Source organism: Ovis canadensis, chromosome 3 (genome assembly GCF_042477335.2).
Source record: "Ovis canadensis isolate MfBH-ARS-UI-01 breed Bighorn chromosome 3, ARS-UI_OviCan_v2, whole genome shotgun sequence".
NCBI classification, from domain to species: domain Eukaryota; kingdom Metazoa; phylum Chordata; class Mammalia; order Artiodactyla; family Bovidae; genus Ovis; species Ovis canadensis.
In genome coordinates this window covers 96,182,070-96,209,002 of record NC_091247.1, presented here as the reverse complement: position 1 = coordinate 96,209,002, position 26,933 = coordinate 96,182,070, and the positions used below count along the sequence as shown (strand labels likewise).

The 26,933-nt window shown below is 37.6% G+C and overlaps 1 protein-coding gene across 1 annotated transcript; it reads left to right on the top strand.

Moving 5' to 3' along the window:
• MOB1A (MOB kinase activator 1A) lies at positions 1–25,852 on the top strand. The gene is made up of 6 exons (XM_069580512.1): positions 1–346; positions 3,248–3,414; positions 15,057–15,150; positions 16,547–16,680; positions 21,072–21,235; positions 22,172–25,852. Exons 1-6 carry the CDS (start codon positions 333–335, stop codon positions 22,247–22,249), a joined length of 651 nt encoding a protein of 216 aa, XP_069436613.1. The 5' UTR covers positions 1–332; the 3' UTR covers positions 22,250–25,852.
• The last annotated feature ends 1,081 nt before the right edge of the window (positions 25,853–26,933 follow it).

The window sequence follows — 26,933 nt, the reverse complement described above, 5'->3', positions numbered from 1 at the left end:
GAGGTGAAGGAGCGGGCGGTGCAAAAGGGGGTTTGTAGATACGCTCTAGAGGTGGGGGGCGGCGCCTAGATGGGGGAACGAAACCTTAGATCGCGAGATTTTGCTGGTTCCGCATTTTGGGTCTGGAAGGTGGGGGAGGAGTACTAGGCGGGCTCAGTTGCTCACACCCGCTTGCACCGGCTCTGCCTCGGTTCCACCCGGGCTTGGAGCTGTGGCGGCGCCGGCTTCGGCTGTCCGCCGGCTTCGGACCTTCTGCTCCTTCCCGGTTCCGCGCGGACTCCGAGTCCTGACCGCGGCGGGGGCCAGCGGCCCCTCCCCTCCGAGGACAGAAGATGAGCTTCCTCTTGTGAGTGTGGCCGGGGCTCCGGGGCTGAGTGAGGGCCGGAAGGGGCGATGGGGCGCCTGAGGCGAGGGCAGCCCCCCGGGCCGGGGTAGGGGTGCCAGGTGCTTGCTCTCCTAGCGCTCGGAGTCTTGGGGGAGTCTAGAATGTGGGCAGAAGCCGACGGAGATGAAGGTCGAGGCAAAGGAAGCGGAGCGAGAAGGTTGGGGTGTAGAAAGGCCCCGAGGCCGGTAGCGCCTCGAAACTTTTCCGCTCGAGTGCACCTGAGGGCAGAGAAACGATCCGGGGCTCCCAATTTCTCTCAAGTCCCCAGCCTTTTAGAAACGATGCATGCTGACTAAGCTTTTTATTCCACCGTACGCCAGCTTTATTATCGTCAGGATTAAATTTCCCCCGCGGAAAAATGCCGCCCCTGGAAAATGTGGGAGTGTCTCTAAAGTTAAGCTGCGGCCTTTACAAACAGTTCTGATTCAGCCCACTTTGTGAATTTGTGTAATTAACTAACATCTTTTCAACTCAGTAGAATCCTGTTTTAGAGATAGCTGTTGGACCCAAATGAGCCTTCAAGTGGGAAAAGTTTGTAAATTCTCTGATGATTCTTAAGCACATTAACGTTTGGGAAACATTGCTGTAACACCTTTTTTTCCTCGAGTGGCCCTCTCTACCTAGTGTATTGCTTAAATATCTATTGTATGAGCGAATCCATTTTTAGTTATGGGCATCACCCACATACTTGATATCTAAGTGTATCATAACCAGAGTTCACCCCGTTTCTTATTGTGAGAAATTTGGATTCTTTTTTAGTATTTTGCTATTGTAAAATACGATTACAAAGCTTTGACTAACAATCGCTTTTCCCCTTTGGATTATTTTTTAAGCGAATAGCCTTCAAAGTGTGATTACCATGTCAAAAAATCTATGTGACCTATATTTTAATTGAAAGTTTCCTTATTACCAGAACAACCCCCCACCCCATAACCAGTCTTTTTTTCTTATGTTAATGTTTAGTTGGTGGTTTGTGGATGCACAGTTCTTATTTGTTTTTTGGATCTAAATATGGCTCTGTTTATTTCTTTTAAACTTTATTTTGTTGATAGACAATTGAGTTTGCGCTTTTTGGCTATTATGAATAATGATGCTGTAAAACTTGTGTATAGATTTTTGTTTTGGATTTATGTGTTAATTCTTTTGAAAATTTCCCCACAGCCTCTCTAGCACTTGTTAATTGAATTTTTGATTATAGCACATCCTAAGTGGATGTGAAATGGTATCTCATTGTGATTTTAATTTGTTTTTCCTTAGTGATTAATGATGTTGAGCACCTTTTTGTGTGCTTTTTGGCAATTTGTGTATATTCTTTCAAGTAATATCTATTCAAACACTTCGACCATTTTTTAAATTGGCTTGTCTTTGGTTTTAAGTTGTAAAAATTCTTTATCCTGGGTATGTCCCTTAATCACATGAGTTTTACAAAATTTTCTCCGATTTTGTAGATTCTTTTCACTGTCTTGATGGTGCCATTTGAAGCACAGACGTCTTCATTTACATGAAGATCATACAGAACCTTGAGACATCTTTTCTTGCTAGTTTTCCATATTTAGCTTCCTGTCATTCAGCTTGTTTTTATTGTAAAGGGCCATTCCCTCTAATGTAATACTTCCCTATTAAATTTAGCTCTTTATTATGTTAAACACAAGCTTCCCATGTTAGATTTTTATTGTTTTCATAACTCCTTTTTACTTAACAATCAGTCTTATTTAAAATTCAGATTACTCAGGTAAAGTGAAAGTCCTCAGTCTTGTTTCCTTCCCTTCCTGGAAGTAATCACGAGTATCAGTTTGATGGGTGGCATTTTCTATGCATTTACAAAATAGACTTCTGCTGCACCTTTCATACTGTAATATGTGTGACCATGTATTGAAATCTGTGTGAATTCATGTAGCTCTGTCTTGTTCCTCTTAATTGCCGTGTGGTATCCGTGATACAGATGTGTCATGCCCATTTCTCCACTAGTAAGCTTTAGGATTGTTTCCAGGTTTTTCACTATTAAAAACAATCTTGGAAAACACATCCTTATCAAGGACAGATGCCTAGAAGCAGAAGGGACGGATTGAGGAGCATTTCACATCTGTTCATTTGTCACTGTTTTTCTTTCTGAATTATATAATCATCTCTTTAGCCCATTTTTCTAAAGCCTTTTCGTAACCAATTATAAAAGCCCTTTATTATGTAGTTCATACTTTGTAATATGTTACAAGTCCTTTTTTTTCCTGAATTATGGAAGTTTTAATTGTTGTAGTTAGAAATCTGTCCATTTTTTTCTGAGCTTTGTGTCATATTAGGAAGACCTTATGAATGGTGTGAGAGAGGAATGAAAGCTTGCTTTTCCCCTCCAAAACCTGTTGTTTATTTTCCCTGCCATAAATTCCAAATGTTAGTGATTCTTCTGTAGTTTGCTTTGATGGCACCACAGTATTTTGATACAGAAAACTGGATTTTTAAGCTTTCAGAGCCTTAGAACTACCACTCTCGCAGCACTGCTTTCTGTAGATGAAAACAGGCCAAAAGGAGGTTAGGTTTCTCAAGTCATTCCAGAGTTAGTGGCAGATCAAGAACTAGAATCCAGGTTTTTTCTTCTTTTGGTTAGGTTGCCCTTTCTGTTATACCAGACTGCTTTGTGCAGCTTAATAAAATTGCCCTTTATGCGAAATTGTGCTGCTATTCCTGTTTCTGTGTAGGGGAAACTTTTTAAAAATTTTAAGTCTTTACTTTATTGTATGTCCCCCACCACCACATTGTCACACTTTTCAGGAAATGTTCTTTAATTTCAAAACAATTTATATGCCTAAAATGTTCATTCTGTGTCCGGTCCTAAAAATGGATATACTCTTACTTTTAACCTAACAGTAGTAGCCGCTCTTCTAAAACATTCAAACCAAAGAAGAATATCCCTGAAGGATCTCATCAGTATGAACTCTTAAAACATGCAGAAGCAACTCTAGGAAGTGGGAATTTGAGACAAGCTGTTATGTTGCCAGAGGGAGAGGACCTCAATGAATGGATTGCTGTTAACAGTAAGTTTTTAAATAATTTTCAACATTACTAGTTGATAAGATTTTGCTAAAATCTTTTTGTTAATGAATTTTCTTTTATGCATGTGAGTGAAAGTCACTTAGTCATGTCCTACTCTTTGCGACCCTATGGACTATACAGTCCATGGAATTCTCCAGGCCAGAATACTGGCATGGGTAACCATTCCCTTCTCCAGGGGATCTTTCCAAACCAGGGCTTGAACCCAGGTCTCCCGCATTGCAGGCAGATTCTTTACCATCTGAGCCACCAAGGAAGCCCCTTTGAGTGTTTAAGTATCATAATAAAACATTATCTGTGAAGAAACAGGTAAGTGCAAATATGTCCAAAGTGTTTTCTCTTCAGAGTGTAGTTGTGTGGTTGAGTAGAGAGACCTGAGGAGAAATGAAGTGTGCTTTGGGGTAATCTCTGAGAATGGTCTGAATTGCTGAGTAAGGGCAAATGAAAAATTGATAAAATACAAAGATCCTACCTGTGATGGACATGACTTTGTAGGGATCCATCTTCACAGTTGTGCCCCCACTCCCAGCACCTTTCATTTGCCTGTGTATACAGAAAAGTCAAGTATAGTTGCTTTGGTCAGTCACTTGATTATTGTGACTTTGGAGTAGTCAGAAGGAAATTGAGAGACTGGGAGAAAGCAGAGTGATCCATGAGCTGAAAGTCACTCTGAATTCAGGAAGGTAAGGGCATGACATGGGAGGATGTGCTGAGACTGGAGCATCATTTTGGAGTCCATCATTTTTGAGATGAGATCAGTCCTGGATGGTAGAGTTTAAGTCTACTAGGAATTTTTGTTGTTCCAGGGATCTTTAAAACTTTTTAATGGAAATTTTCAGACATATAAATGTAGAGAAACTAGTAGAATGAATTCCCAGGTGTCTGTTATCCAGCTTCAGCAATTATCAATACATGGCCTTATGCTGTTTCTGTATACTACCCTGATTATTTTGAATGAAATCCCAGACATATTTCTGTGATAATAAAAATGTGTATCTTCACTATGGCCATTTAGCACTTGAAATGTGGCTACCGGGACTGAAAGTGAATTTTAAATTTAACTTCATTTTAATGTAAATTGCCCTGTGTGTCTAGTGGCTACCATGTTAGTACAGATTGGGAGCTTTGGTCAAATTCAGGTTTGATTTTGTTTAAGACTACTTCTCAAGTGGTGGTACATACTTCCAACAGTGTAGATGCTTCTGGGTTGATAATCATTGCCTTGGTCAGTGTGGCCTAGTAGGAATATATTGTAAGTTATAAATGTAATTTAAAAATTTCCAGTAGCCACATTAAGAAAAATTTTATTTTATTCAACTCATTAAAAAATATTATTCATGTTACTAAGAGAAAAAAAACAAGGTGCAAAACTATATAATGTGTTTTCTTTTGTGTTAGATGGGATAAGGAAACTTACGGGGCAAGAGACAGAGAAAATTAGTAGTTACCTGTGTGTAGGGGGGAAGTTGGAATGGTTGGGATTTGATCTTTTTTAAAATTTATTTATTTATTTGGGTGTGTTGGATCTTAGTTGTGGCATGCAGGATGTTTCCTTACCACTTCTCTCTAGTTTTGGCGCATGGGCTCTAGAACTCGTGGGCTCAGTAGTTGCCCAGTGGCATGAGGGACCAGGGATTGAACCTGCATCCCCTGCATTGAAAGGTGAATTCTTAATCCCTGGACCACCAGGGAAGTCCCTAGATTTTTTTCTCTGTATATTTTTATCTCTCTTTTGTTATGTGAACCGTGTTAAGTATTATCTATTCGGAAAGGACCCCTTTTTTATAATGTTATTCAAATTATTATCTTATTCTTTTTTAGATTTTTTAATTGAAGTATAGTTGATTTACCATGTTGTGTTAATTATTGCTTTACAGCACAGGGATTGTTATATATACATATATTCAGTTATGTGTATGTTTTTTATATTTTTCAGTATTGTCATAGGATATTGATTCTCCCTACTATTAGTAGGACCTGTTGTTTATCTGTTCTGTATATAAGAAGCTTACAGATGCTAATCCCAGCTTCCTAACTGATCCTTCCTCCATCCCCTCCCCCCTCCCTTGGCAACCACCAGTCTGTTCTCTATGATATTTGTGATATCATATAGTATTATGTCTTCCTCTGAGTTACTTCATTTAGTGCGATAATCTCTAGGTCCATCCATGTTGCTGCAAATGGGATTATTTCATTCTTTTTTTTCGGGGAGGGGGCGGAGCCAGCATGCAGGATCTTAGTTCCCCAACCAGGGATTGCACCCATGCCCCCTGCATTGGGAGCACCTGGTCTTGACCGCTGGACAGCAGGGACGTGCCACATTTGTTCTGTTTTATGGCTGAGTAATAGCCCATTGTGTCTATGTGCCGCATCTTCTTTATGCATTCATTTGGACTTTTAAGTTTTTTCCTTGTCTTGGCTATTGTGAAGTATGCTACTGTGAACATAGGGGTGTGTGTATCTTTTTGAATTACAGCTTTGTCTGGACATATGCCCAGGAGTGGAATTGCTAGATAATATGTTAATTCTATTTTTAGTTTTCTGAGGAACATCCATAATGTTTTTCACTGTGGCTGTACCAACTTACATGCCCACCAGCATTGTAGGAATGTTCTCTTTTCTCCACATCCCTTCCAGCATTTGTTATTTGTTGACGTTTTAATGATGGCCATCCTGACTGGTGTGAGGTGGCACCTCATTGTAGTTTTGATTTGTGTTTCTTTAATAATCAGTGATGTTGAGCACCTTGTTTGTGGTTGTTTCTCATCTTCATCTGCGTCTGTTTCTTTGTTTTGGGCTGCCCTGGGTCTCTATTGCTGTGTGTGGGCTTGCTCCGCTGTGTGTGGAGAATGGGGGCTGCTTTGTAGTTGCAGTGCTCTGGCTTCTTGCTGCAGTGGCTTCTCTTACTGCATAGCACTGGCTCGGTGGCTCACAGCTTCAGTAGTTGTGGCACATGGGCTTATAGTTAAGGCATGTGGGGTCTTCCCAGATCAGGGATAGAACCAGTGTCCCCTGCATTGCAAGGCAGATTCATAACCACTGTACCAGCAGGGAAGCCCCAGTGTTGAACATCTCTTCATTTGCCTATTGGCAGTCTGTGTATCATCTTTCATTCTAAAGGAATCTGTTGGCCTTCTTCAGCCTTAGACTTTTCTTTGAGACTTACTGCTCTAATCAGCTAGTCTCAACCTTTTGGTTCCAGGATCCTTTTATTCTCTTAAAAATTATTGAGAACCCAAAGAGTTTTTAATTATATGAGTTGTGTTTAATGATCTTGTGTTAGAAATTAAAACTGAGCAATTAAAAATATTTATTTTAAAATTCATCTAAAAATAGCAATAATAAACCCATTACAATACCCATTAACAAATGTATTTTTATAAACATAGTTATTTTCCAAAATAAATGTTAGTGAGAAGTATGGCATTGGTTGCAAATCTTATTTAATATCTGATGGCTGGATTCTCATACTTGGTTCTGTATTCAATCTGTTGTGGTGTCACACCATGGAGCCTCTGGACAGCTCCACCGTGCCTCCTAAGAGAGTGAGAATTCAGAGCAATTAAAATATTTCTGACCTCACCGTTTCCCCTATGAAACAGGGAATCTCTGGACCATATTTTGAGAACAGACCAATATAACCAGCACTCCATCTAGGTGCATTCTTTGTTTTGAAAGAGTACTCAATGTATTACTTTCCTAGAAAACATGACTAATTTAAGAGGAAAGTTTATAAGTGAGGGGGTTTTGTATAAAACTCCTTTTGACGTGGTGCTTTTTTATGCATTTGTTTTTTAAGAAACTTGGAAAAGCCCTAGTTGCATTTAGGTAGTCTTTTAGACAGGGAACTGAGACATTTTAACAAATCTTTCCAAGGCTTATGTGGTTTTTTCTGTGCAAAGCAGTATGTTTCAGTCAGTTAAGCCTGAGTTTCTTACCCCTTCCTCTTCTGTTTTCTTAAAGAAAAGAAAAAAAAGCTGAAAAGAAAAAAAAGCTGAAGCTCTTTAAGAAAGTACTCCTTGACTGTCTCAGCTTCCCAAGATGTTACTTTTTCTCTGAATTCTTCTAGCACTTTTTGTTGGCCTTTGGATGCTCTCTTATATGTTGTATTATCCCTCTCTTGATTTTGTCCGTTTTGTTAGCTAGAGACTCTAGGACAAGGGACTTTATCTCATGTATTTTTTATGTCCTCAATATGTACTGGGTCTCAATTTTTTATAATAAATTAGATTTTTTAAATGCCTGATATAGCTGAAACACCTCCCTCACAGTATATTCACAATACTTTTCTTCTCTTTCCTAACACAAATGGTATTGTCTGGTCAAGACTGATAAGAAGGTATGGCTTTTCATTTGCTTGAATATCATCAAATTGTATATTCTAATGTAATAATTACCTTTACGTTAGAATTTTTGTTTTTAAATTTATTTATTTTTAAATGAAACAAAGATGAGTGTTTTTAATGATAAAAGGTACAATTCACAAAGAAGATAGACATCATTAATCATTAGACACCTAACAGCAAAGATACATAAAACAAAAATCAGAAGATACATAAGGGAAAAGAAAAAATATATAATCATAGTGAGACATATTAACATTTCTCTGAGAATATCAAGTGCAAAAAAAATAAGAATAGGAGCATCTTGAATAATGTCATTAATAATTTAAATACAGTAGATTTTATTTATATTAATTTGAACATTTCATACAAAGATAGGCACAGTAAAGGACAAAAATGGCAAGGACTTAACAGAAGCAGAAAAGGTGGCAAGAATACACAGAAGAACTGTATAAAACTCTTAATGACCCAGTTAACCACGATGATGTGGTCACTCACCTAGACCCGTTCATCTTGGAGTGTGAAGTCAAGTGGGTCTTAGGAAGCATTATTATGAACAAAGCTAGTGGAGGTGTTGGAATTTCAGCTGAGCTATTTCAAATCCTAGAAGATGATGCTGTTAAAGTGCTGCGCTCAATATGCCAGCAAATTTGGAAAACTCAGCCATGGCCACAGGACTGGAAAAAGTCAGTTTTCATTCCAATCCCAAAGAAAAGCAATGCCAAAGAATGTTCAGATTACCATACAATTGCACTGGTTTCACATGCCAGCAAAATCCTTCAAGCTAGGCTTCAGCAGTACATGAACTGAGAAATTCCATAGGTACAAGCTGGGTTTAGAAAAGGCAGAGGAACAAGAGATCAAATTGTCAACATACCCTGAATCATAGAAAAAGCAAGGGAATTCCAAACAAACATCTACTTCTGCTTCATTGACTGTGCTAAAGCCTTTGACTGTGTGGGACACAACAAACTGAAATATTCTTAAAGAGATGGGAATACCAGACTACCTTACTTGCCTCCTGCAAAACGTGTATGCAGAATAAGAAACAACAGTAAGAATTAGACATGGAACATTGGACTGGAATCAAGATTGCTGGGAGAAATATCAACTACCTCAGATATGCAGATGATAACCACGTTAATGGTAGAAAGTGAAGAGGAACTGAAGAACCTCTTGATGAAGGTGAAAGAGGAGAGTGAAAAAGCTGGCTTAAAACTCAACATTCAAATAACTTTAAGATCATGGCATCCAATCCTATCACTTCATGGCAAATAGATGGGGGAAATGTGGGAACAGTGTCAGATTTCATTTTCTTTGACTCCAGAATCACTGCAGATAGTGACTGCAGCCATGAAATTAAAAGATGTTTGCTCCTTGGAAGAATAGCTATGTCAGTACTAGACAGTGTTTTAAAAAGCAGAGACATCACTTTGCTGACAAAGGTCCATCTAGTCAAAGCTATGGTTGGTTTTTCCAGGAGTCATGTATTGATGTGAGAGATGGACCATAAAGAAGGCTGATCGCCAAACAATTGATGCTTTTGAACTGTGGTGCTTGAGAAGACTCTTGTGAGTCTCTTACATCAGAGATCAAGTAGGTCAATCCTAAAGGAAGTCTACCCTGAATATTTGTTGAAAGGATGAATGCTGAAGCTGAAGGTCTGATACTTTAGCTACCTGATGCCAAGAGCTGACTCATTGGAAAAGACCCTGTTGCTGGGAAAAATGGAGAGCAGAACGGGGCAACAGAGGATGAAGTGGTTGGATGGTATCATTGACTCAATGGAGATGAGTTTGAGCAAACTCAAGGAGTTAGTGATGGACAGAGAAGCCTGGTGTGCTGCAGTTCATGGAGTCACAAAGAGTCAGACATGACTTAGCGACTGAACAATAACAATTTTATATTCTAGACAAATGTATTTAAAATTTTGTATCTCATACATTGTTACTAGATGTTCATAGGACATTTAGAAAAACTGGTAAAAAGATAAATGTTACTAAATTTCAAAAAGTAGAATGTTTTTTGTGATTCAGTTATATATGTATACATATTAATTTTGAAATTGTTTTCCATTATAGATTATTTCAAGATATTGACTGTACTTTGCAACACAGTCAATAATCCCTGTGCTATACAGTAAACCTTTGTTGCATATCTTCTTTTTTTTTAATTAGAAATCTAGCATTCTATTCATGCTGAATCAAACAAGTAGAATCAAACTAAACCAAGTCAAACAGACTAAATTTTTTAGTTAGGCAAAAATTCAGAAGTTTTCTAAAATTTATATGTTATGCACATTATATATATGAATATAAGAGTTTTCTACTATGTTTGATAAAGGCTTAAGAAAGAAAAATTAAAAAAAAAAAGAACAGATGGAGAAATTGGAAAACATTAACTAAATGGGAGCACTGAATAAGAAATAGAAAAAGTGAAACAAACTAGATAAAAGTAAAATTTCCTCGTATGGTCCAGTTGTTTTTAAACATGGTTGCGCATTAGAAACATATCTGGAACTCTGGCGCAAAAAAAATCTATACCTATGTATTTGTATTTTTCAAAAAATTCCAAATTCTGATAATGCGTCTGGATTTTAAGAAGTGATTATAGGTTTTTCTATTAAATGGTAATTTTGGTAATACAAAATTCTGTTATTTTTCTTTTGACCAATCATGATACAGTGGTATTAAATAAGAGATAGTTACATAATCATGATAGTGGGAGGTGTTTATCAGTTTTCACACTCAATAGCCAGACAAAAACGATAATTACAATTGTAAGCCATGATGGGGACATGATTAACCTGAGAACATAATTACACACAATTTGAGGGGTCAAGCAGAGTGATGTGGTGAATGGAAGTGCATACATGCACACGTTTTCATCCACCCAGCCAGTCTGTCGTTTTGTTGGTGCATTGAATCCATTTACATTTAAGATAATTATTGATTGTGTATGATCCTGTTACCATTTTCTTACTTGTTTTGAGTTTATTTTCTGTAGGTTGGCCTTTTCCTTCGCTTGTTTCCTGCCTAGAAATCTTCCTTTAGCATTTGTTGTAAAGCTGGTTTGGTGGTGCTGAATTCTCTTAACTTTTGCTTATCTGGAAAGCTTTTGATTTCTCCATGAAATCTGAAGGAGAGTCTTGCTGGGTGGAGTATTCTTGGTTGTAGGTTCTTCTTTTTCATCACTTTAAAATATATCTTGCCATTCCCCTCTTGCACATAGAGTATCTGTTGAGAAATCAACTTGATAGTCTGATAGTAGTTCCCTTGTATGTTATTTGTTGTTTTTCCCTTCTTGCTTTTAATGTTTTATCTCTGTCTTTAGTTTTTGTCAGTTTGATTACTGTGTCTTGGTGTGTTCTTCTTTGGGTTTATCCTGCCTAAGACTCTCTGTTTTCCTGGACTTGGTTGACTACTTCCTTTCCCATGTTAGGGAAGTTTTCAGCTACTGTCTCTTCAAATATTTTCTCAGTTTTTTTCTCTCTCTTCTCCTCCTGGGACCCCTATAATCCGAATATTGGTGCATTTAAATGGGGAAGCCTGGTGGGCTGCTGTCTCTGGGGTCGCAGAGTCGGACATGACTGAAGCAACTTAGCAGCAGCAGCAGAGGTCTCTTAGGCTGTCTTCATTTCTTTCCTTCTTCTTTCTATATTCTGTTCTGCAGCAGTGATTTCCACCATTCTGTCCTCCAGATCATTTGTCCGTTCTTCTGCCTCAGTTATTCTGCTATTGATTCCTTCTAATGTATTATTCATCTGTTTGTTCTGTAAATCTTCTAGGTCTTTGGTAAACACTTCTTGCATCTTCTCAATCTTTGTCTCCATTCTTTTTCTGAGATCCCGAATCATCTTCACTATCACTCTGAATTCTTTTTCTGGAAGGTATCCTGTCTTGATTTAGTTGTTTTTCTGGGGTTTTAACTTGTCCCTTCATCTAGGACATAAATTTCTGCTTTTTCATGCTAATTAACTTCCTGTAATATGGTTTTTGTTTTAGTTGCTGGGGGACTGTGATTCTTCTTACATCTTCTCTCTGCCCTGTGATGGAAGAGGCTTAAGAGTCTTGTGTAAGCTTCCTGATGGAAGGGACTGGTGGCGGGGAAAAAGTGGGACTTGGTCTGGTGGGCAGGGCCTTGCTCAGTAAAGCTTTAGTCCAGTTATCTGCGGATGGGAAGGGTTGCCTGGGGAGACCTTACAAATAACTGTGAAAAGAAGAGAAGCAAAAAGCAAAGCAGAAAAGGAAAGATATAAGCATCTGAATGCAGAGTTCCAAACAATAGCAAGGAGAGATAAGAAAGCCTTCCTCAGGGATCAATGCAAAGAAATAGAGGAAAACAACAGAATGGGAAAGACTAGGGGTCTCTTCAAGAAAATTAGAGATACCAAGGGAACATTTCATGCAAAGATGGGCTCAATAAAGGACAGAAATGGTATGGACTTAACAGAAGCAGAAGATATTAAGAAAAGGTGGCAAGAATACACAGAAGAACTGCACAAAAAAGATCTTCATGACCAAGATAATCACAATGGTGTGATCACTCACCTAGAGCCAGACATCCTGGAATGTGAAGTCAAGTGGGCCTTAGAAAGCATCACTACGAACAAAGCTAGTGGAGGTGATGGAATTCCAGTTGAGCTCTTTCAAATCCTGAAAGATGATGCTGTGAAAGTGCTGCACTCAATATGCCAGCAAATTTGGAAAACTCAGCAGTGGCCACAGGACTGGAAAAGGTCAGTTTTCATTCTAATGCCAAAGAAAGTGAAGTTGATCAGTCGTGTCTGACTCTTTGCCACCCCATGGACGGTAGCCTGCACCAGGCTCCTCCATCCATGGAATTTTCTAGGCAAGAATACTGGAGTGGGTTGCCATTTCCTTCTCCAGGGAATCTTCCCGACCCAGGGATCGAATCCAGGTCTCCCACATTGTAGACAGACGCTTTACCATCTGAGCCACTAGGGAAGTCCAATGCCAAAGAATGCTCAAAATTCTCCAAGCCAGGCTTCAGCAATACGTGAACCGTGAACTTCCTAATGTTCAAGCTGGTTTTAGAAAAGACAGAGGAACCAGAGATCAAATTGCCAACATCGACTGGATCATGGAAAAAGCAAGAGAGTTCCAGAAAAACATGTTTCTGCTTTATTGACTATGCCAAAGCCTTTGACTGTGTGGCTCACAATAAAGTGTGGAAAATTCTGAAAGAGATGGGAATACCAGACCACCTGACCTGCCTCTTCAGAAACCTATATGCAGGTCAGGAAGCAACAGTTAGAACTGGACATGGAACAGCAGACTGGTTCCAAATAGGAAAGGAGTACGTCAAGGCTGTATATTGTCACCCTGCTTATTTAACTTACATGCAGAGTACATCATGAGAAACACTGGGCTGGAAGAAGCACAAGCTGGAATCAAGATTGCTGGCAGATGACACCACCCTTATGGCAGAAAGTGAAGAGGAACTAAAAAGCCTCTTGGTGAAAGTGAAAGAGGAGAGTGAAAAAGTTGGCTTAAAGCTCAACATTCAGAAAACGAAGATCATGGCATCCGGTCCCATCACTTCATGGGAAATAGATGGGGAAACAGTGAAACAGTGTCAGACTTTATTTTTGGGGGCTCCAAAATCTCTGCAGATGGTGATTGCAGCCATGAAATTAAAAGATGCTTACTCCTTGGAAGAAAAGTTATGACCAACCCAGACAGCATATTCAAAAACAGAGACGTTACTTTGCCAACAAAGGTCCGTCTAGTCAAGGCTATGGTTTTTCCAGTGGTCATGTGTAGATGTGAAAGTTGGACTGTGAAGAAAGCTGAGTGCCGAAGAATTGATGGTTTTGAACAGTGGTGTTGGAGAAGACTCTTGAGAGTCCCTTGGACTGCAAGGAGATCCAACCAGTCCATTCTGAAGGAGATCAACCGTGGGTGTTCTTTGGAAGGATTGATGCTAAAGCTGAAACTCCAATATTTTGGCCATCTCATGGGAAGAGTTAACTCATTGGAAAAGACTCTGATGCTGGGAGGGATTGGGGGCAGGAGGAGAAGGGGACGACAGAGGATGAAATGGCTGGATGGCATCACTGACTCGATGGACATGAGTTTGGGTGAACTCCGAGAGTTGGTGATGGACAGGGAGGCTTGGCGTGCTGCGATTCATGGGGGTCACAAAGAGTCGGACACAACTGAGCAACTGAACTGAACTGAACTCAACTGTGCTCCCTTCTTGGAAGCTTTTTGGCTTGAGGCAACCCAGCCCTGGGTTTTATAGACTCTATGGTAGGCTTTACTGGGGGATTCCTAGAGGGTTTACGCCAAGGGGGACCTGCCAGTGCCACCGACACTGTAGTGAGCCCCTGTTGACCTATGCCTCCTCAAGAGACCCTCCAACACCAGCAGGTAGTTTTGGTTCAGTCTCCTGTGGGGTCACAGCTCCTTTCCTCTAAGTCTGGTGCACACAAGGTTTTGTTTGTGCCCTCCAAGTCTGGAGTTTTTGTTTCTCCCAGTCCTGTGGAAGTCTTGTAATCAAATCCTGATGGCCTTTAGTCAGATTCCCTGGGGATTCCCAGCCCCTTTGTCAGATCCCCAGGTTGGGAAGCCTGATGTGAGGTTCAGAATCTTTACAACAGTGGGAGAACTTTTGTAGGTCACCCACCCAGTGGCTGTGGCATTTGATTTTATCATGATTGCGCCTCTCCTACCATCTTGCTGCAGCTTCTTCTTTGTCTTTGGACATGGGGTATCTTTTGGGAGGTCCCAGCATCCCCCTGTCTATGGTTGTTCCATAGCTAGTTGCAACTTTGGTGCTCTTGTAAGAGGAGATCTAAGTGCACGTTCTTCTACTCTGCCTTCTTGAACTGAAAGCTCAGTTGCCATTGTTATTAATATCTCTAATATTTTCCTGCTTACAGGCTGTTTAAAAGCTTAGTATATTAAAAATAAGTGTATATTAAAAGTTTACTTAAGGGAGTTCCCTGGTGATTTCAGTGGCTAAGAGTCTGAGCTGCCAGTGCAGGGGGCTCAGGTTTGATCCCTGGTCAGGGAACTAGATCCCACATACCGCAACTAAAGATTCCACATGCTGCAGCTAAGACCTGGCACAGCCACATAAATAAATAATTTTTTTTAAGTTTACTCTAGGTGTGACAATTAAAAAAAGAGAATTTATAGTGCCCCTGGATTGTTGAATCTCCTGAAGATTCTTGACTGAATCCTCCAGTTGAGAGATGTGATGTTTTATTGTGTTTACATAAACATTCTAACACAATTCTGCTATTAATTTTCCAGCTGTGGATTTTTTCAATCAGATCAACATGTTATATGGAACTATCACAGAATTCTGCACTGAAGCAAGCTGTCCAGTCATGTCTGCAGGTCCAAGGTACTTATACTGGCTATTATATAGGTGTTTGAATTACTAAATAAAGCTAATCATCAATTGATATAAATTAAATAGTAAAGACATTGTTTTTCTTGCCTGTTCGCTTGTGAAAACAAAAGCTTACCTTTAGCCTTTTAGTTATTGAATACTTTGGTATGTGTTTCCCAGTGTTTTGATTGTTTATAATTGCATTGTAGTAAGTATAAATGTCCAGTAGGATCGAAAGTAAAGAAATTTAGGTTTATCTTGCTTTTGCAAAAGTTATTTTTTCAATTTTGTTAAATTTATGGTTTTGTTTCTGTTTTTTAAATTAATTTCATAGAATTTTTAGTTGACCCTTTAATATTTGATTTTTCTCCTTGTGTTTATTTGGTATTAATTACTTCCAAATTGTGCTGCTTTAGTTACCTGGCTTAAAGATGCTAGATTAAAATTTTTTGACTGTAATAAATTTCTAGAAATATTGACAAAGAGGTAGAACCCTTTATCACCCACAAGATTAAGATGTTATAGAATTAACGTTTTAGTATCCTTCCAGTCTTTTTTCCTATAACAATTGATTGCTTTTATGTGATAATAGATGGTATTAAGATATTTACCTCTTGGGAAAAAATAGTCCTTTCTGAATTTGCTGTCGTTTTTATGTAAAGGTGAAAAAGGTCCCCAGTGAATTTGAGTTACATTATTTTAAGAAAGATGTGTTTTATTTTGTAAAGTGTTGCTTTAGTCCTCAAATTTCCTATTTTCGGTTTAAATGATTCGTAAAGTGAGGTTTTATTATTAGTCATTCTAGCTTAGCAAAGGTGAGGTAGAAAAAGATGCATGCATAAGATTTATTCTTTAGAACCCTCTCAAAGAAACAGGCTCTATTGATAATTACTTAATGGCCAACAAGCTCAGAATATGGAGGATCCATCAGCACCTTACCCACTCCTCAGCACCCTCTGTCTAACTGACAGGAACTCAGTTCCTTGGCCTTTCTCAGGGCTATGTTGTAAAACAAATTCCGGCACAACCAGCTGACATACTTTTTTCTTTTCCATTTATTACCATCATATTTCAGAATATTGTGTAAGTTGAGTTGGCCCTCCATATCCATGGTCCCTCTGCATCTATGGATTCAACCAACTGTGGATCGTAGAATTTACTATTGAAAAGTATCTGTGTATAAGTGGACCTGTGTGGTTCAAACCCATGTTGTTTAAGGGTCAGCTGTCTTTCTGCAGGGAGCTCCCAAGTAATCTTCAGTAGAACTTTGGTTAATTTACTAAAATTAATATGTGTGTGTATGTGTGTGTGAACACACTTAACAACGTAGACAAACTGTGAACCTACTATGATTATAAGTTGCAACATGTTTTTTAAAACTTTATTATTAAAACTTTTTTCTCTCCAGATATGAATATCATTGGGCAGATGGTACTAATATTAAAAAGCCAATCAAATGTTCTGCACCAAAATACATTGACTATTTGATGACTTGGGTTCAGGATCAACTTGATGATGAAACTCTTTTTCCTTCTAAAATTGGTGAGTTAATGTTGTAGAACTAATATTGTTTTTAAACGATAAATGTGTTATGTTCTTTTTAATGCTCTATTAGTATAACAAAATCTAATAAAGATTGCCAGATTTCTCTGCAAAAAGGTGGTAGATGTATACTCCTTCCAGCCATGTTTGTGTCTGCCTGTGTTTCTTCATCAGTACTAGTTGCCTCTCAGTTTTTCTTTTCTAAAATGGGTAAATAAATTTCTAGTATAATCTTCATTTTACAAAATATTGAAAAGATTGAGCATATTTTGGTTTATTGATCATTGTTTTCTGTTTATATCCTTTTTCTGTTTCTTTATGTTAAGGATATATTAGATCTTTGTTGTGCATGTTGTATTTTTCTTTAGGTTGTCTTATTGACTTGTTTTGTTTATGAGGGTTTTTTGGCTATGTATGTTATCTTGACATATTAATCTTTGCCTTTATGATGATTGGATTTCAATACAGTGATCAGAAGGGACTTTCCTACTTAAAGATCATAAAAATATTTGTCGATGCTTTTATTTAGTACTTTTGTGGTTTTGTTTTTAAATTTTTGTTCTGTCAGGAATTTTTTCCCAATTATAAATGCGAGTCAGTTTGTCCAGTACCATTTATCAGATACATGTGTCTTTTCTCCCCTGACTTGTGTGTGTACAGCAAATTGACATATGTTTTGGAGTCTTTAAATGTCTTTATTCTTATAGAAATTCCACACTGTTTGAACTACCACAGCCATGTATCTTTGAACATCTTGTAGGGCTAGTCTCTCTTCCTTGCTCTTCTTTTTCAGAATACTCACGGCTATTCTGGAAAGTTTGTTCTTCCAAAGAATTTATAAACATTTTGTCAAGGTAAAAAGAAGACCTGTGAGATTTTTTATTAAGATTTCATTCAGTTTCTAAATTAACGTAGGGATTCTTGTTCTCTAGACAATACTGAGTCTTTCTATCCAAGAACAGTCTTTTAATTATTTCTTATTCCCTCTTGGAGAAATTTTGTATTTTACTTTAGTCCTTCATGTTTCTTAAGTTTATTCATAGGCCCTTAATGTTTTTATTGATAACCTGGTTTCTAACTGGTTCTTGTTTAGTATATAGGAAGGCTGTTGATGTATCTATGAATTGTATAATTGACCATCAGTTTCTGACTATTTCTTTTGGATTGATTTTCTTGAGTTTTTAAAGTTTATAGTCACATCAGACTAAGATAATACTAATATCATCTATTCTTTTCTGATAAATATACTGCTTGTGTACTCTTAACTAATTGCAGTAACTAGTACTTTCAGAGCAGTGCTGAGTAAAGGTGATGAAGGCAAATATCCTTTTCTTTACTTTCATGTGAGTGCTTCTAGTCTTTTAGCATTAAGCAGGAATCTTACTTTTGGTTAGAGGTTTGTGAATTTTTATTTTTTATTTTTTTTTGCATGGTTATAGAAGGTTGTTTTATTTTATTTTATTTTTAATTTTTTTTTTAGTTTTTTATTTTTAAAATTTTAATATCTTTAATTTAAAAATCAAATTGATTGTAGGGTTTTATCAGATGCTTTTCTATTTTCTGTTGTTGATCATATGGTTTTCTCTTTTTTTCAATGTTCTGCTGCAAGAGTTTTTTTTTTTTTTCTGGATATTTCTATTAAGATTTTGGCATTGATATTCATAGATGTGATTGGTCCCTGTCATTTTCAGTATAAGGTATCTAATGAACAACATATTGTTAGATTCTGTCATATCTGTTTGGGTTGCTATAACAAAAAGTACCAGAGACTGGAGGTCTCATAAGCAATAGAGATGTGTTTCGTAACTTCTGAAGTCTGGAAGTCCAAGATCAGAAGCCAGCATGGTCAGGTTCTGTCATAGGTCCTATTCCTGGTTTACAGATAGCAAGAAAACGGTCTTTTTGTTGTATCCTCACATGGCAGAGCGGGAAACCATCTCTGTTTCTTCTTATAAGGGCACTAATTCTAGCCAAAGGGGCAGAGGCCTTATGGCCTTAATCACCCCCAAAGGCCCCACCTCTTAATACCATTGTCTAGGGTGTTAGAATTTCAATATGATTTTGAAGGAGGCACAAAGCCTGCAGTGTGGGAGACCTGGGTTTGATCCCTGGGTCAGGAAGATCCTCTGGATTAGGGCATGGCAATCCACTCCAGTATTCTTGTCTGGAAACTCCCCATGGACAGAGGAGCCAGGTGGGCTGCAGTCCAGGGAGCTACAAAGAGTTGGACACACCTGAGCAACAAAGTGCGTGCACGTGCCTGCACACACACATTCAGAACATAGCAGATTCCCTTTTGAAATCTAATCGGAGGCTCTTAGGAGAAAACTGTATGTCATGTTGTTAGATTTGGTCTGTTTGCTGTTGGTCAGTTTTTCTGTTCTATAAAGCCTTTTGTTTCCTTTCTCATAGATCCTTTATTGTGTATTGGCTGTGCTTGAATGTTAAATTCAGCTTGGAAAGTGCTTAGATTAAAATAAATCACTTGTATTTATTGAGAAGGCAATGGCACCCCACTCCAGTACGGAGAAGGCAGTGGCACCCCACTCCAGTACTCTTGCCTGGAAAATCCCATGGACGGAGGAGCCTGGTAGGCTGCAGTCCATGGGGTCTCTGAGGGTCGGACATGACTGACTGACTTCACTTTCACTTTTTACTTTCATGCATTGGAGAAGGAAATGGCAACCCACTCCAGTGTTCTTGCCTGGAGAATCCCAGGGACGGGGGAGCCTGGTGGGCTGCCGTCTATGGGGTCACACAGAGTTGGACACGACTGAAGCGACTTAGCAGCTTAGCAGCCCTCTTATGGAGGTAAAGAATACTTTTGTCATTATTCTCTTTTTTCAGCTTCCCAATTCTTCAATATTTTATCCTAATGTTCTGGAATTATTTCCCCCTTCATTAGACTATTATACAGATCTTAACTTACGCCATTATGTATTGTTTTAGACAAAACTTGATTGTCACTCATTTTTAAGCTAATATATCTAGCTTATTAATATTCTTTTTAATAGCAAGGTGCCCATTTGCTAATTCTGAGAGAAAAAGGATTTGACTTAAATATCCATCTCTTCAATACATGAATATAAGACCAAATCCAGAAAAACATGTCCATAACTCTCAGAATAATGTGAGAAAAGGCAAGCTGTTACAAAGACTGGGGATGAGGGGTGGAGGAACACATACGCATACATCAGCTTACAAGAGCAAAATACACTAAATTTCAAACTGTTAAGGACTGGTGGAGAAGTCAAGAATACAGAATGCAGGGAAGGAGAAAGTGTTTTAACTTTTGTTTTCTGAAAAATTAGAGAAGGGACATGTTCAAGAGTAGTATAGTGTTATTAGGCCAACTATTCTAGGTTATTTGGGAAGCAGTTACCTTCTTGTGTGTTTGTCAACTGTACTCCGTGCCTGTTGTATTGTCTTCTGTGCCTGTTTCCTAAGAAACATTGATCTTGTCAACCAAAATTCTCAGAAATGCAGCCAGTCAGATCCCCACCTGCACTGCTTGGAGAGAGATGACTACGATGTCTCCCAGTTCTTTTATGAGGAGATATTTATTTTCTTTGAAAAATAGGGAGGTGCCATTCTTCCCTTTTATTGAAAGTATTATTCCTCTTCTTACACTACAGGAAAATGGAGATAACACCTTAAAAATTAAATATAAAGTTGGGGACGCCTAGTCTAAGAAGGAAGACTAGATTTTCAGAGTACTTCAGAAGATAAAATAATTTTTATTTGTAGACAGTAGATAATAATGACTCAAGTTGTGCCTTTTTCTTTTGCTTGGGAAAGTTTCCAGTCCTGGTAGAGAGAGAGAGAGAGAGTGTGTGTGTGTGTGTGTGTGTGTGTGTGTGTGCGCGTGTGTGTGTAAAATCTTTTTAGAGTTATAAATTCCCAAAAGTAAAAGTTTTCTATTTATAGTCTAAACTGTAAATAGAACTTCCTGGGAGTTCCCTGGCAGTCCAGTGGTTAAAACACGCTTCCAATGCAGGGGCTTCGAGTTCGATCCCTGACTGGGGAGCTAAGATTCCCCACAGGCTGCATGACAGGGCCAAAAAAACAAGAAACAAACTTGTTGCTGTTAATTTTAGGGGGAAATTCTCCAGTGTTAAACAAGTAAAATTCAACTTTGATTTAGTGTCATCTTCCATAACTTGTCACTTGTGACTGCTATTCTAAGGCAGTCAGCAAAAGTGTGGTATAAAGATACCTCACATACTTAGGTTTGGGTGGTTTTTTCCCTTGCATTTTTGAAATATGTATATGGATAGAAGCTTGTATTTGTGAATTTGTGTATTGGAGATGTTCATGGCATTGTCTAAATTTTTCTGCTATTTATTTTCCTCTTACTGATAAAGACTGATTGAGACATATATATATTACAGGTGTCCCATTTCCTAAAAACTTTATGTCTGTGGCAAAGACCATTCTAAAGCGTCTGTTCAGGGTTTATGCCCATATTTATCACCAGCACTTTGATTCTGTAATGCAGCTGCAGGAGGAAGCCCACCTCAACACCTCCTTTAAGCACTTTATTTTCTTCGTTCAGGTAAGTTGAATTTGGTGTGTCCTTTGACATGGACGTATTTGAATCGGTAATTAATAAAGAGTATTTATAATGTCTTATTTATAGATATAGAGGTAAGCATGCAGAGTTCTTCTGTTTTATTCCCTTTTTCTTGTTTATTTCTTTGATGTACATAACAGAATAGAAGGCCTCACCCCCATTTGGGGCCTTTTGCCTCTGGAGAGACCTGCCCTCTGATTGGAATATGGCATGAAGCACCAAACACCCAGGGAAGCTTATAACACCCTCATGTCCCGTTGCCACCGCTGAATAAAGGGATGCCATGGGGAAAACATCTAGGGTTGTGTCATTTCATGAGATGTCTATGCCTGGAGGAGAAACTTTTGGAAAAACTCATTAGCTACTACTATCTTGAGTTAAGTTTCCAGAAGTCTACTTCAGGCCGAATCTTACAAAATTGGCAGCTAGAAACGTCACAAGGAACTACCTCCTTCAGAGGTGTGGCCTATTTCCTTGTGGGCCCTTAGTTGAAATTAGAACTTTTTAAAGTAAAAATAATTCACATTGTTTGAAAAAAATGATCAAAGAATAGGGACTCCTTAGCCTAACTTTAGAAATATCTCTCTATAGCTATTTTGATGGGAAAATCAGTAGCTTTTAGAGTAGATACTATATATCCAATTCTGTGTACCACACATAGGAGAATGTACTGTGGTTTCTTTTTTGTCTTTCTTAGAGATTTTTGCCTGATAGTATGTAGATGTAGGTATGGAGGCCACTGTCAAGTCCCTTGTATTTTAAAATAGGGAGTAAAAATGATCCTCTTTTAAAATATTCATAGAGATTACTTCATCATTCTTTTGGATTTCAGAAAGCTAGAGTTGGGAATCCTTTCTCTGAGTGACAGAGTTTTAATTTTAGATCTACTTTCTAATTTTATTTGTCTTCTTTTTTTAGGAGTTTAATCTGATTGATAGGCGTGAGTTGGCACCTCTTCAGGAATTAATTGAGAAGCTTGGATCAAAAGACAGATAAATTTTTCTTCTGGAACAGTACCTTCTTGCTTCATCTACTGCTAGAGCTATCTCATTGCTTTCTGTTATAGACTAGTGATACAGACTTTAAGGCAGGATAAAAAGACACCAATTGTCTCTGTCTACTGATAAAATTGTCCCAAAGGTAGGTTGGCCTAATACCTTCAGAGAGAAATTCAGGACATGGCTGAATTCGAGGCACTGTATGATCACTGCTGTTACTACCACAGAGTCATTTTTGGTTGTAGTATATGAGGACTAACTTGTAGTTTATTAGTTTACTTATTCATTTACTGAAGAAGATGACTGAAGTCTGATTCAAGTAACAGCATGATGGATATAAAATATTTCTACCAATTTGTTAACAAGCTTCAGAACAAATTTCCTAATAATGCAATCAGATCAGTTTTATTCTGCTTTTATTTTACAAATAGAAGAGGCATTTTGAAATTTTCTTTAGATTAAAAACATTTGTGTTACTTTGGATAACCTTTTAGTTTGAAGTTTGTATGCTCTTTTTTTTATAGGTTATATACATGTATTTTTTTTTCAAAATCCATGATTACAGTTTAAATCGTAGTAAGACATGGTATGGGAGCAACCAGAGTTATTTCTAAAATGACTTTATTTTTTAATCTTTATTTGGGATTTTATTTGCAGCCTATCTAGATTTTTAGTGTGTATCAAAGAATTTTTTTAAGGCATCTAAGAATTAATTTTCTTGCAGATTTTTATTTTGAAAAGCTTCATTCAGATTAATTTTAATATGTAGGTTTTGGCTGAGAAAAGGGAGACTTCCAAAAAAATTATAACAAATTTTGGTCTCAAAAACCATTATTTTCATTCATGTTTTTGGTTTTGGAGGCCTTGAAATTTGGATAGGAGAAGAGAAGAAAGTACTCGAGTACTTGATTATTTTGTTTTGAGTTTTCCATAAATAGAAACTACTTCTATGTATTTTTATTGTGTCTTGAAACTTAGTTAAGAGTAGTGTAGAAATGCATGAACTTTATCCCAATAAGGTTAAAACATAAGGAAAACCATAATTAAAAACCTTAAAGGTATGCACATTTTATAACCCAGCTCAAAGTTTGGTGTGCTACATGTTCTTTCGTGTGTGTGTGTGTGTGTGTGTGTGTCGGGGGTAGGGGGGTATATGTTTAAAGGACACAAAAATGGGATAAGTAAAAAAAACTTCATTCTGTTAATAGTCAAAGGATGGATTGGCATTTAATTTGTTTTAATTGTTTTTGTATCAAAACTTGAAATTATTCTGTTGGGGTAAAAAGAATCTCCTTAGTGAAGAAAAGATCTAAGTTTCGTTAGATTTTTCAGATCGAGACTGAAGTGTATTGAGGCACACATATTACTAAAGACTTGCCAGACTGGCAACACTTGAAGTTCATCAACATTTGTTTCAGAGCTATGATTTTTGCAAAGTACTCACCATGTTCCTTGATACCTTTGGTTAAGGTTAAATTTTGAAGGTTTTTTTTGTTATTTATTTTTATTATTCTACTAGATTGTAAAGAAAAAATGACTTAGAAACTCCATTTTTGTAATAACTCAATTTCAATAAATTCTTAAATATATATAGAATTTTAAAGGAAACAAAACATTTTATCTGATTTAGGCTGAAACCATACATCATTGTTTTGGGAAATAGTGGGAAAATCTCTTATTAAAAAAAGTCCTCCAAGAAACATTCCATAATCCTCATTTTAAGATTATCCGAAAGAATCATCAGGCATTCTGTATGTTTATGTTGATCATTTCCAAACAAGAAGATTTTTAGAATGTTAGGATGTTACTGCCTCTTGACTTTTAACATTATTGGCTTTAATTAAGTCTGCTAGGAATGAAATATTTCTCAAGTAAGATTGTATTTTTATCATTTCTAATATTTCAAGTATCATCAAATAAAAGTGTTCTTACTTTCCTTCATTTATTTTCAGTGGTAGAAATCATCCCTCTCTGCATGACTTAGAGCCCTAAAACTAAGTAACTAAAGTAACAGTAGTAGAGACAGCTTAACAATGGAACATAAATTTAAAAATTTGTTGGTAATTAAGAATTCAGGTAATTCAAAATGTCCCTTTTTTAAAAAAAAACTAAAAGCAATACCAAAAAAAAAAAAAATCATTCCAACAGTGCAACCAAACATCAGTGTTAACATTATTTATTTGTATCCAAGGCCAGTAAGTAAACAGAGATGGAGCAAAGGGCAGAGAACATGGAGAAGATAGCACCTTCTTGGCTTGGCTGGAAGGCCAGCCTTTGATTAAAGGTGGAAGGAGTCAAGTCTTTGACTCCTCTCAATCTTGATTTATCTCTCTGAGTAACACTCACTCCCCTGGCTCCTCCTAATCAGAAGCCCTCTCTCAGTGTCTCATCACTGCTCTTCATACCTGACTAAAATCATGGGTTGGATAGTACTTGCTGAATTACATGGTTAATCCTCTGGTGCTTTAATTTCCAGGCCTTAAAAAAAAAACTTTCGGACAATGATGTGCAGATTTTTGTTTAAATGGTAAAACTTCCTTGTTCTACAGTTCTTGTATTGACAACTGAATGGCTCCTTTATTCTTTGGCAAACTGTGAAAAAAGTGGTTTTTAGTAGGCTGCCGGTTAACAAAGCATTCCCTGTCATCTTAAGACCTGTAGATCCTTAGCTCATGTAGCTGCCTACTTGAGAAATGCACATCTGTATTCATCATGACATTGATAACAGCAAAAGGAAAGGTTTTCTAGTAGAGCAGAGGCAAGAGGAGCAGTCCTGGTGGTGATGTTAATTTTTCAGATATTTTTGAGATTTTATGATTATGCTGTTTGGCCCTCTCTCTGAGCAGTGAGGTCACATTAGAAGTGGAGAAGCTTCTGAACATTACATCATTACCTCATATGCATGAACAAACCAGTCCCAAAGAGTGTAAGTCCTAGAAATTTGTTTCTAAGCAGCTTTAGTCATGCTGCTGGTGTCACCTTTGCCTGATTATAGGAGTCTGTCTCTGCTTTCTGTAGAATTCTGGCCTGAAAATATTAGCTGGGACACCAAACTAAGCAGCTTCAACAGGGACATTATTTCCTCTTAATACCAGTTCAGTGACTGGTTCAGGATTTGGTTTTAACTAGTGCACACTTCTGGCAAAGAGGGAAAATAGTAGCTCCTCAGTCTTCCTGTGCTTTTGCGTTAGATTTTGACATTTCAGATTGTAATGGGCTTTGGGGGATGATATTATCTGTGGTAGCAGTAATTTTACTGAAGTAACTGTGTTGAAATTCACTTGGGTTTTCTCTCATCAGATTCTGTTTCAAACAAGTATTCTGTAAATCCAAATGGATTACCAGTGTGCTATAGATTTATTATAGGACAACATTCTGTGTTTGGTCTACATTGAAAATAACTTGCTTAAGTTAGTCTTGGTTATCTAAAGTATTTTTAAATGTTCTTTACATGAAAATTTATTTTGTATTTTTAAACCTTTAGGGGCTTTATCTATTTTTCTAAGTCGGTTAACTGTACTTTTTAAAAAAAGTGTTTTGTATCTACTTTTGTAACTTCATCAGAATAAAATATATTGAAAGAAAGAAAGGACTGATGAAAGTATGTCTCAACACATTTGTTTCTATTTAACTGTGAAACTTGAGAATTTTGCAGGGTCTGTGGAAGGTTACATTGGCTTATCATTTAGGAGTGAAAATGTTTTCTTAACTCTTAGAAGAAAGGGAAGTTCCTAAGTGAACCAAATATATTATAATACCAGGGCCCCACCCCCAAGAAACAAACTGCCTTGGGATGCAGTGGCTAAAACCCATCCCAGAGAAAAAATAAGTTGTCTCCTTACCACACTGGACAAGCTCTTGACCTCTTTTATACATTGCTGATTATGAGATTGAGAAAAGGGAAGAGGAAAGACTAGACTCATTAATTTTCTGACCTTGAAAGGAGTACTCAGCATATGTGTAAGATACTCCCCCACACCCTAAACAGCCATTTTTCATTATAGGAGAAATACTAGTTATTTTTAGAGGTTCAAATTACAGATGCCTAATTTTAGGTCTATTTAATATAGCATTGCTAAAATTGTTTTGACCTTTTTTGAGTGGAGTTAATGAAAATGAATGTGGCTAAATAATATGGCTTAACTCTCATTTTATATAGAGGTATGGGTAAACTAGTAATCAAAATTTGAACTTTCTTTTTTGATGGTTATATTTCTATAGGCTTGAAACCTGTTGCTAAAGTGTTGAGTTTGTAAAAGTGTCTAGTGGTTAAGTTTGAAAGCACTTTAAACTTCATGAGTGAGTAGAAGAACTCAAATGATATTTGGGAAAGCCAGAGTCTGACTTTGAAGCCACACAGCCAGAAACTGTCCAAACCATGCCTTGGACGTTTTCTAGCAAATACCCCAATGCTATTGGGGTAGATTTGTACCCTATAGCTTACCTTCCTGTTACTGGCCACTAGATGTTAGTGAACCGTGAAAGCGAAGTCGCTCAGTCGTGTTGGACTCTGTGACCCCATGGACTGTAGCCCACCAGACTCCTCCCTCCATGGGATTCTCCAGGCAAGAGTACTGGAGTGGGTTGCCAGTGAACCTTAACTCCTCCCCAAAGCTGGTCAAGCATCTGCCTTGACCAGAATAAAGGACTTTACTTAGTACCTCCTCCTGTTTCAGTCTCTT

What these genes read in the sequence shown, in the direction of transcription:
- MOB1A (XM_069580512.1), top strand. An exon ending in GTCATGTCTGCAGGTCCAAG is followed by an intron (nt 15,151 to 16,546) that starts GTACTTATACTG and finishes TTTTCTCTCCAG; the next exon opens with ATATGAATATCATTGGGCAG. An exon ending in ACTTTATTTTCTTCGTTCAG is followed by an intron (nt 21,236 to 22,171) that starts GTAAGTTGAATT and finishes TTCTTTTTTTAG; the next exon opens with GAGTTTAATCTGATTGATAG.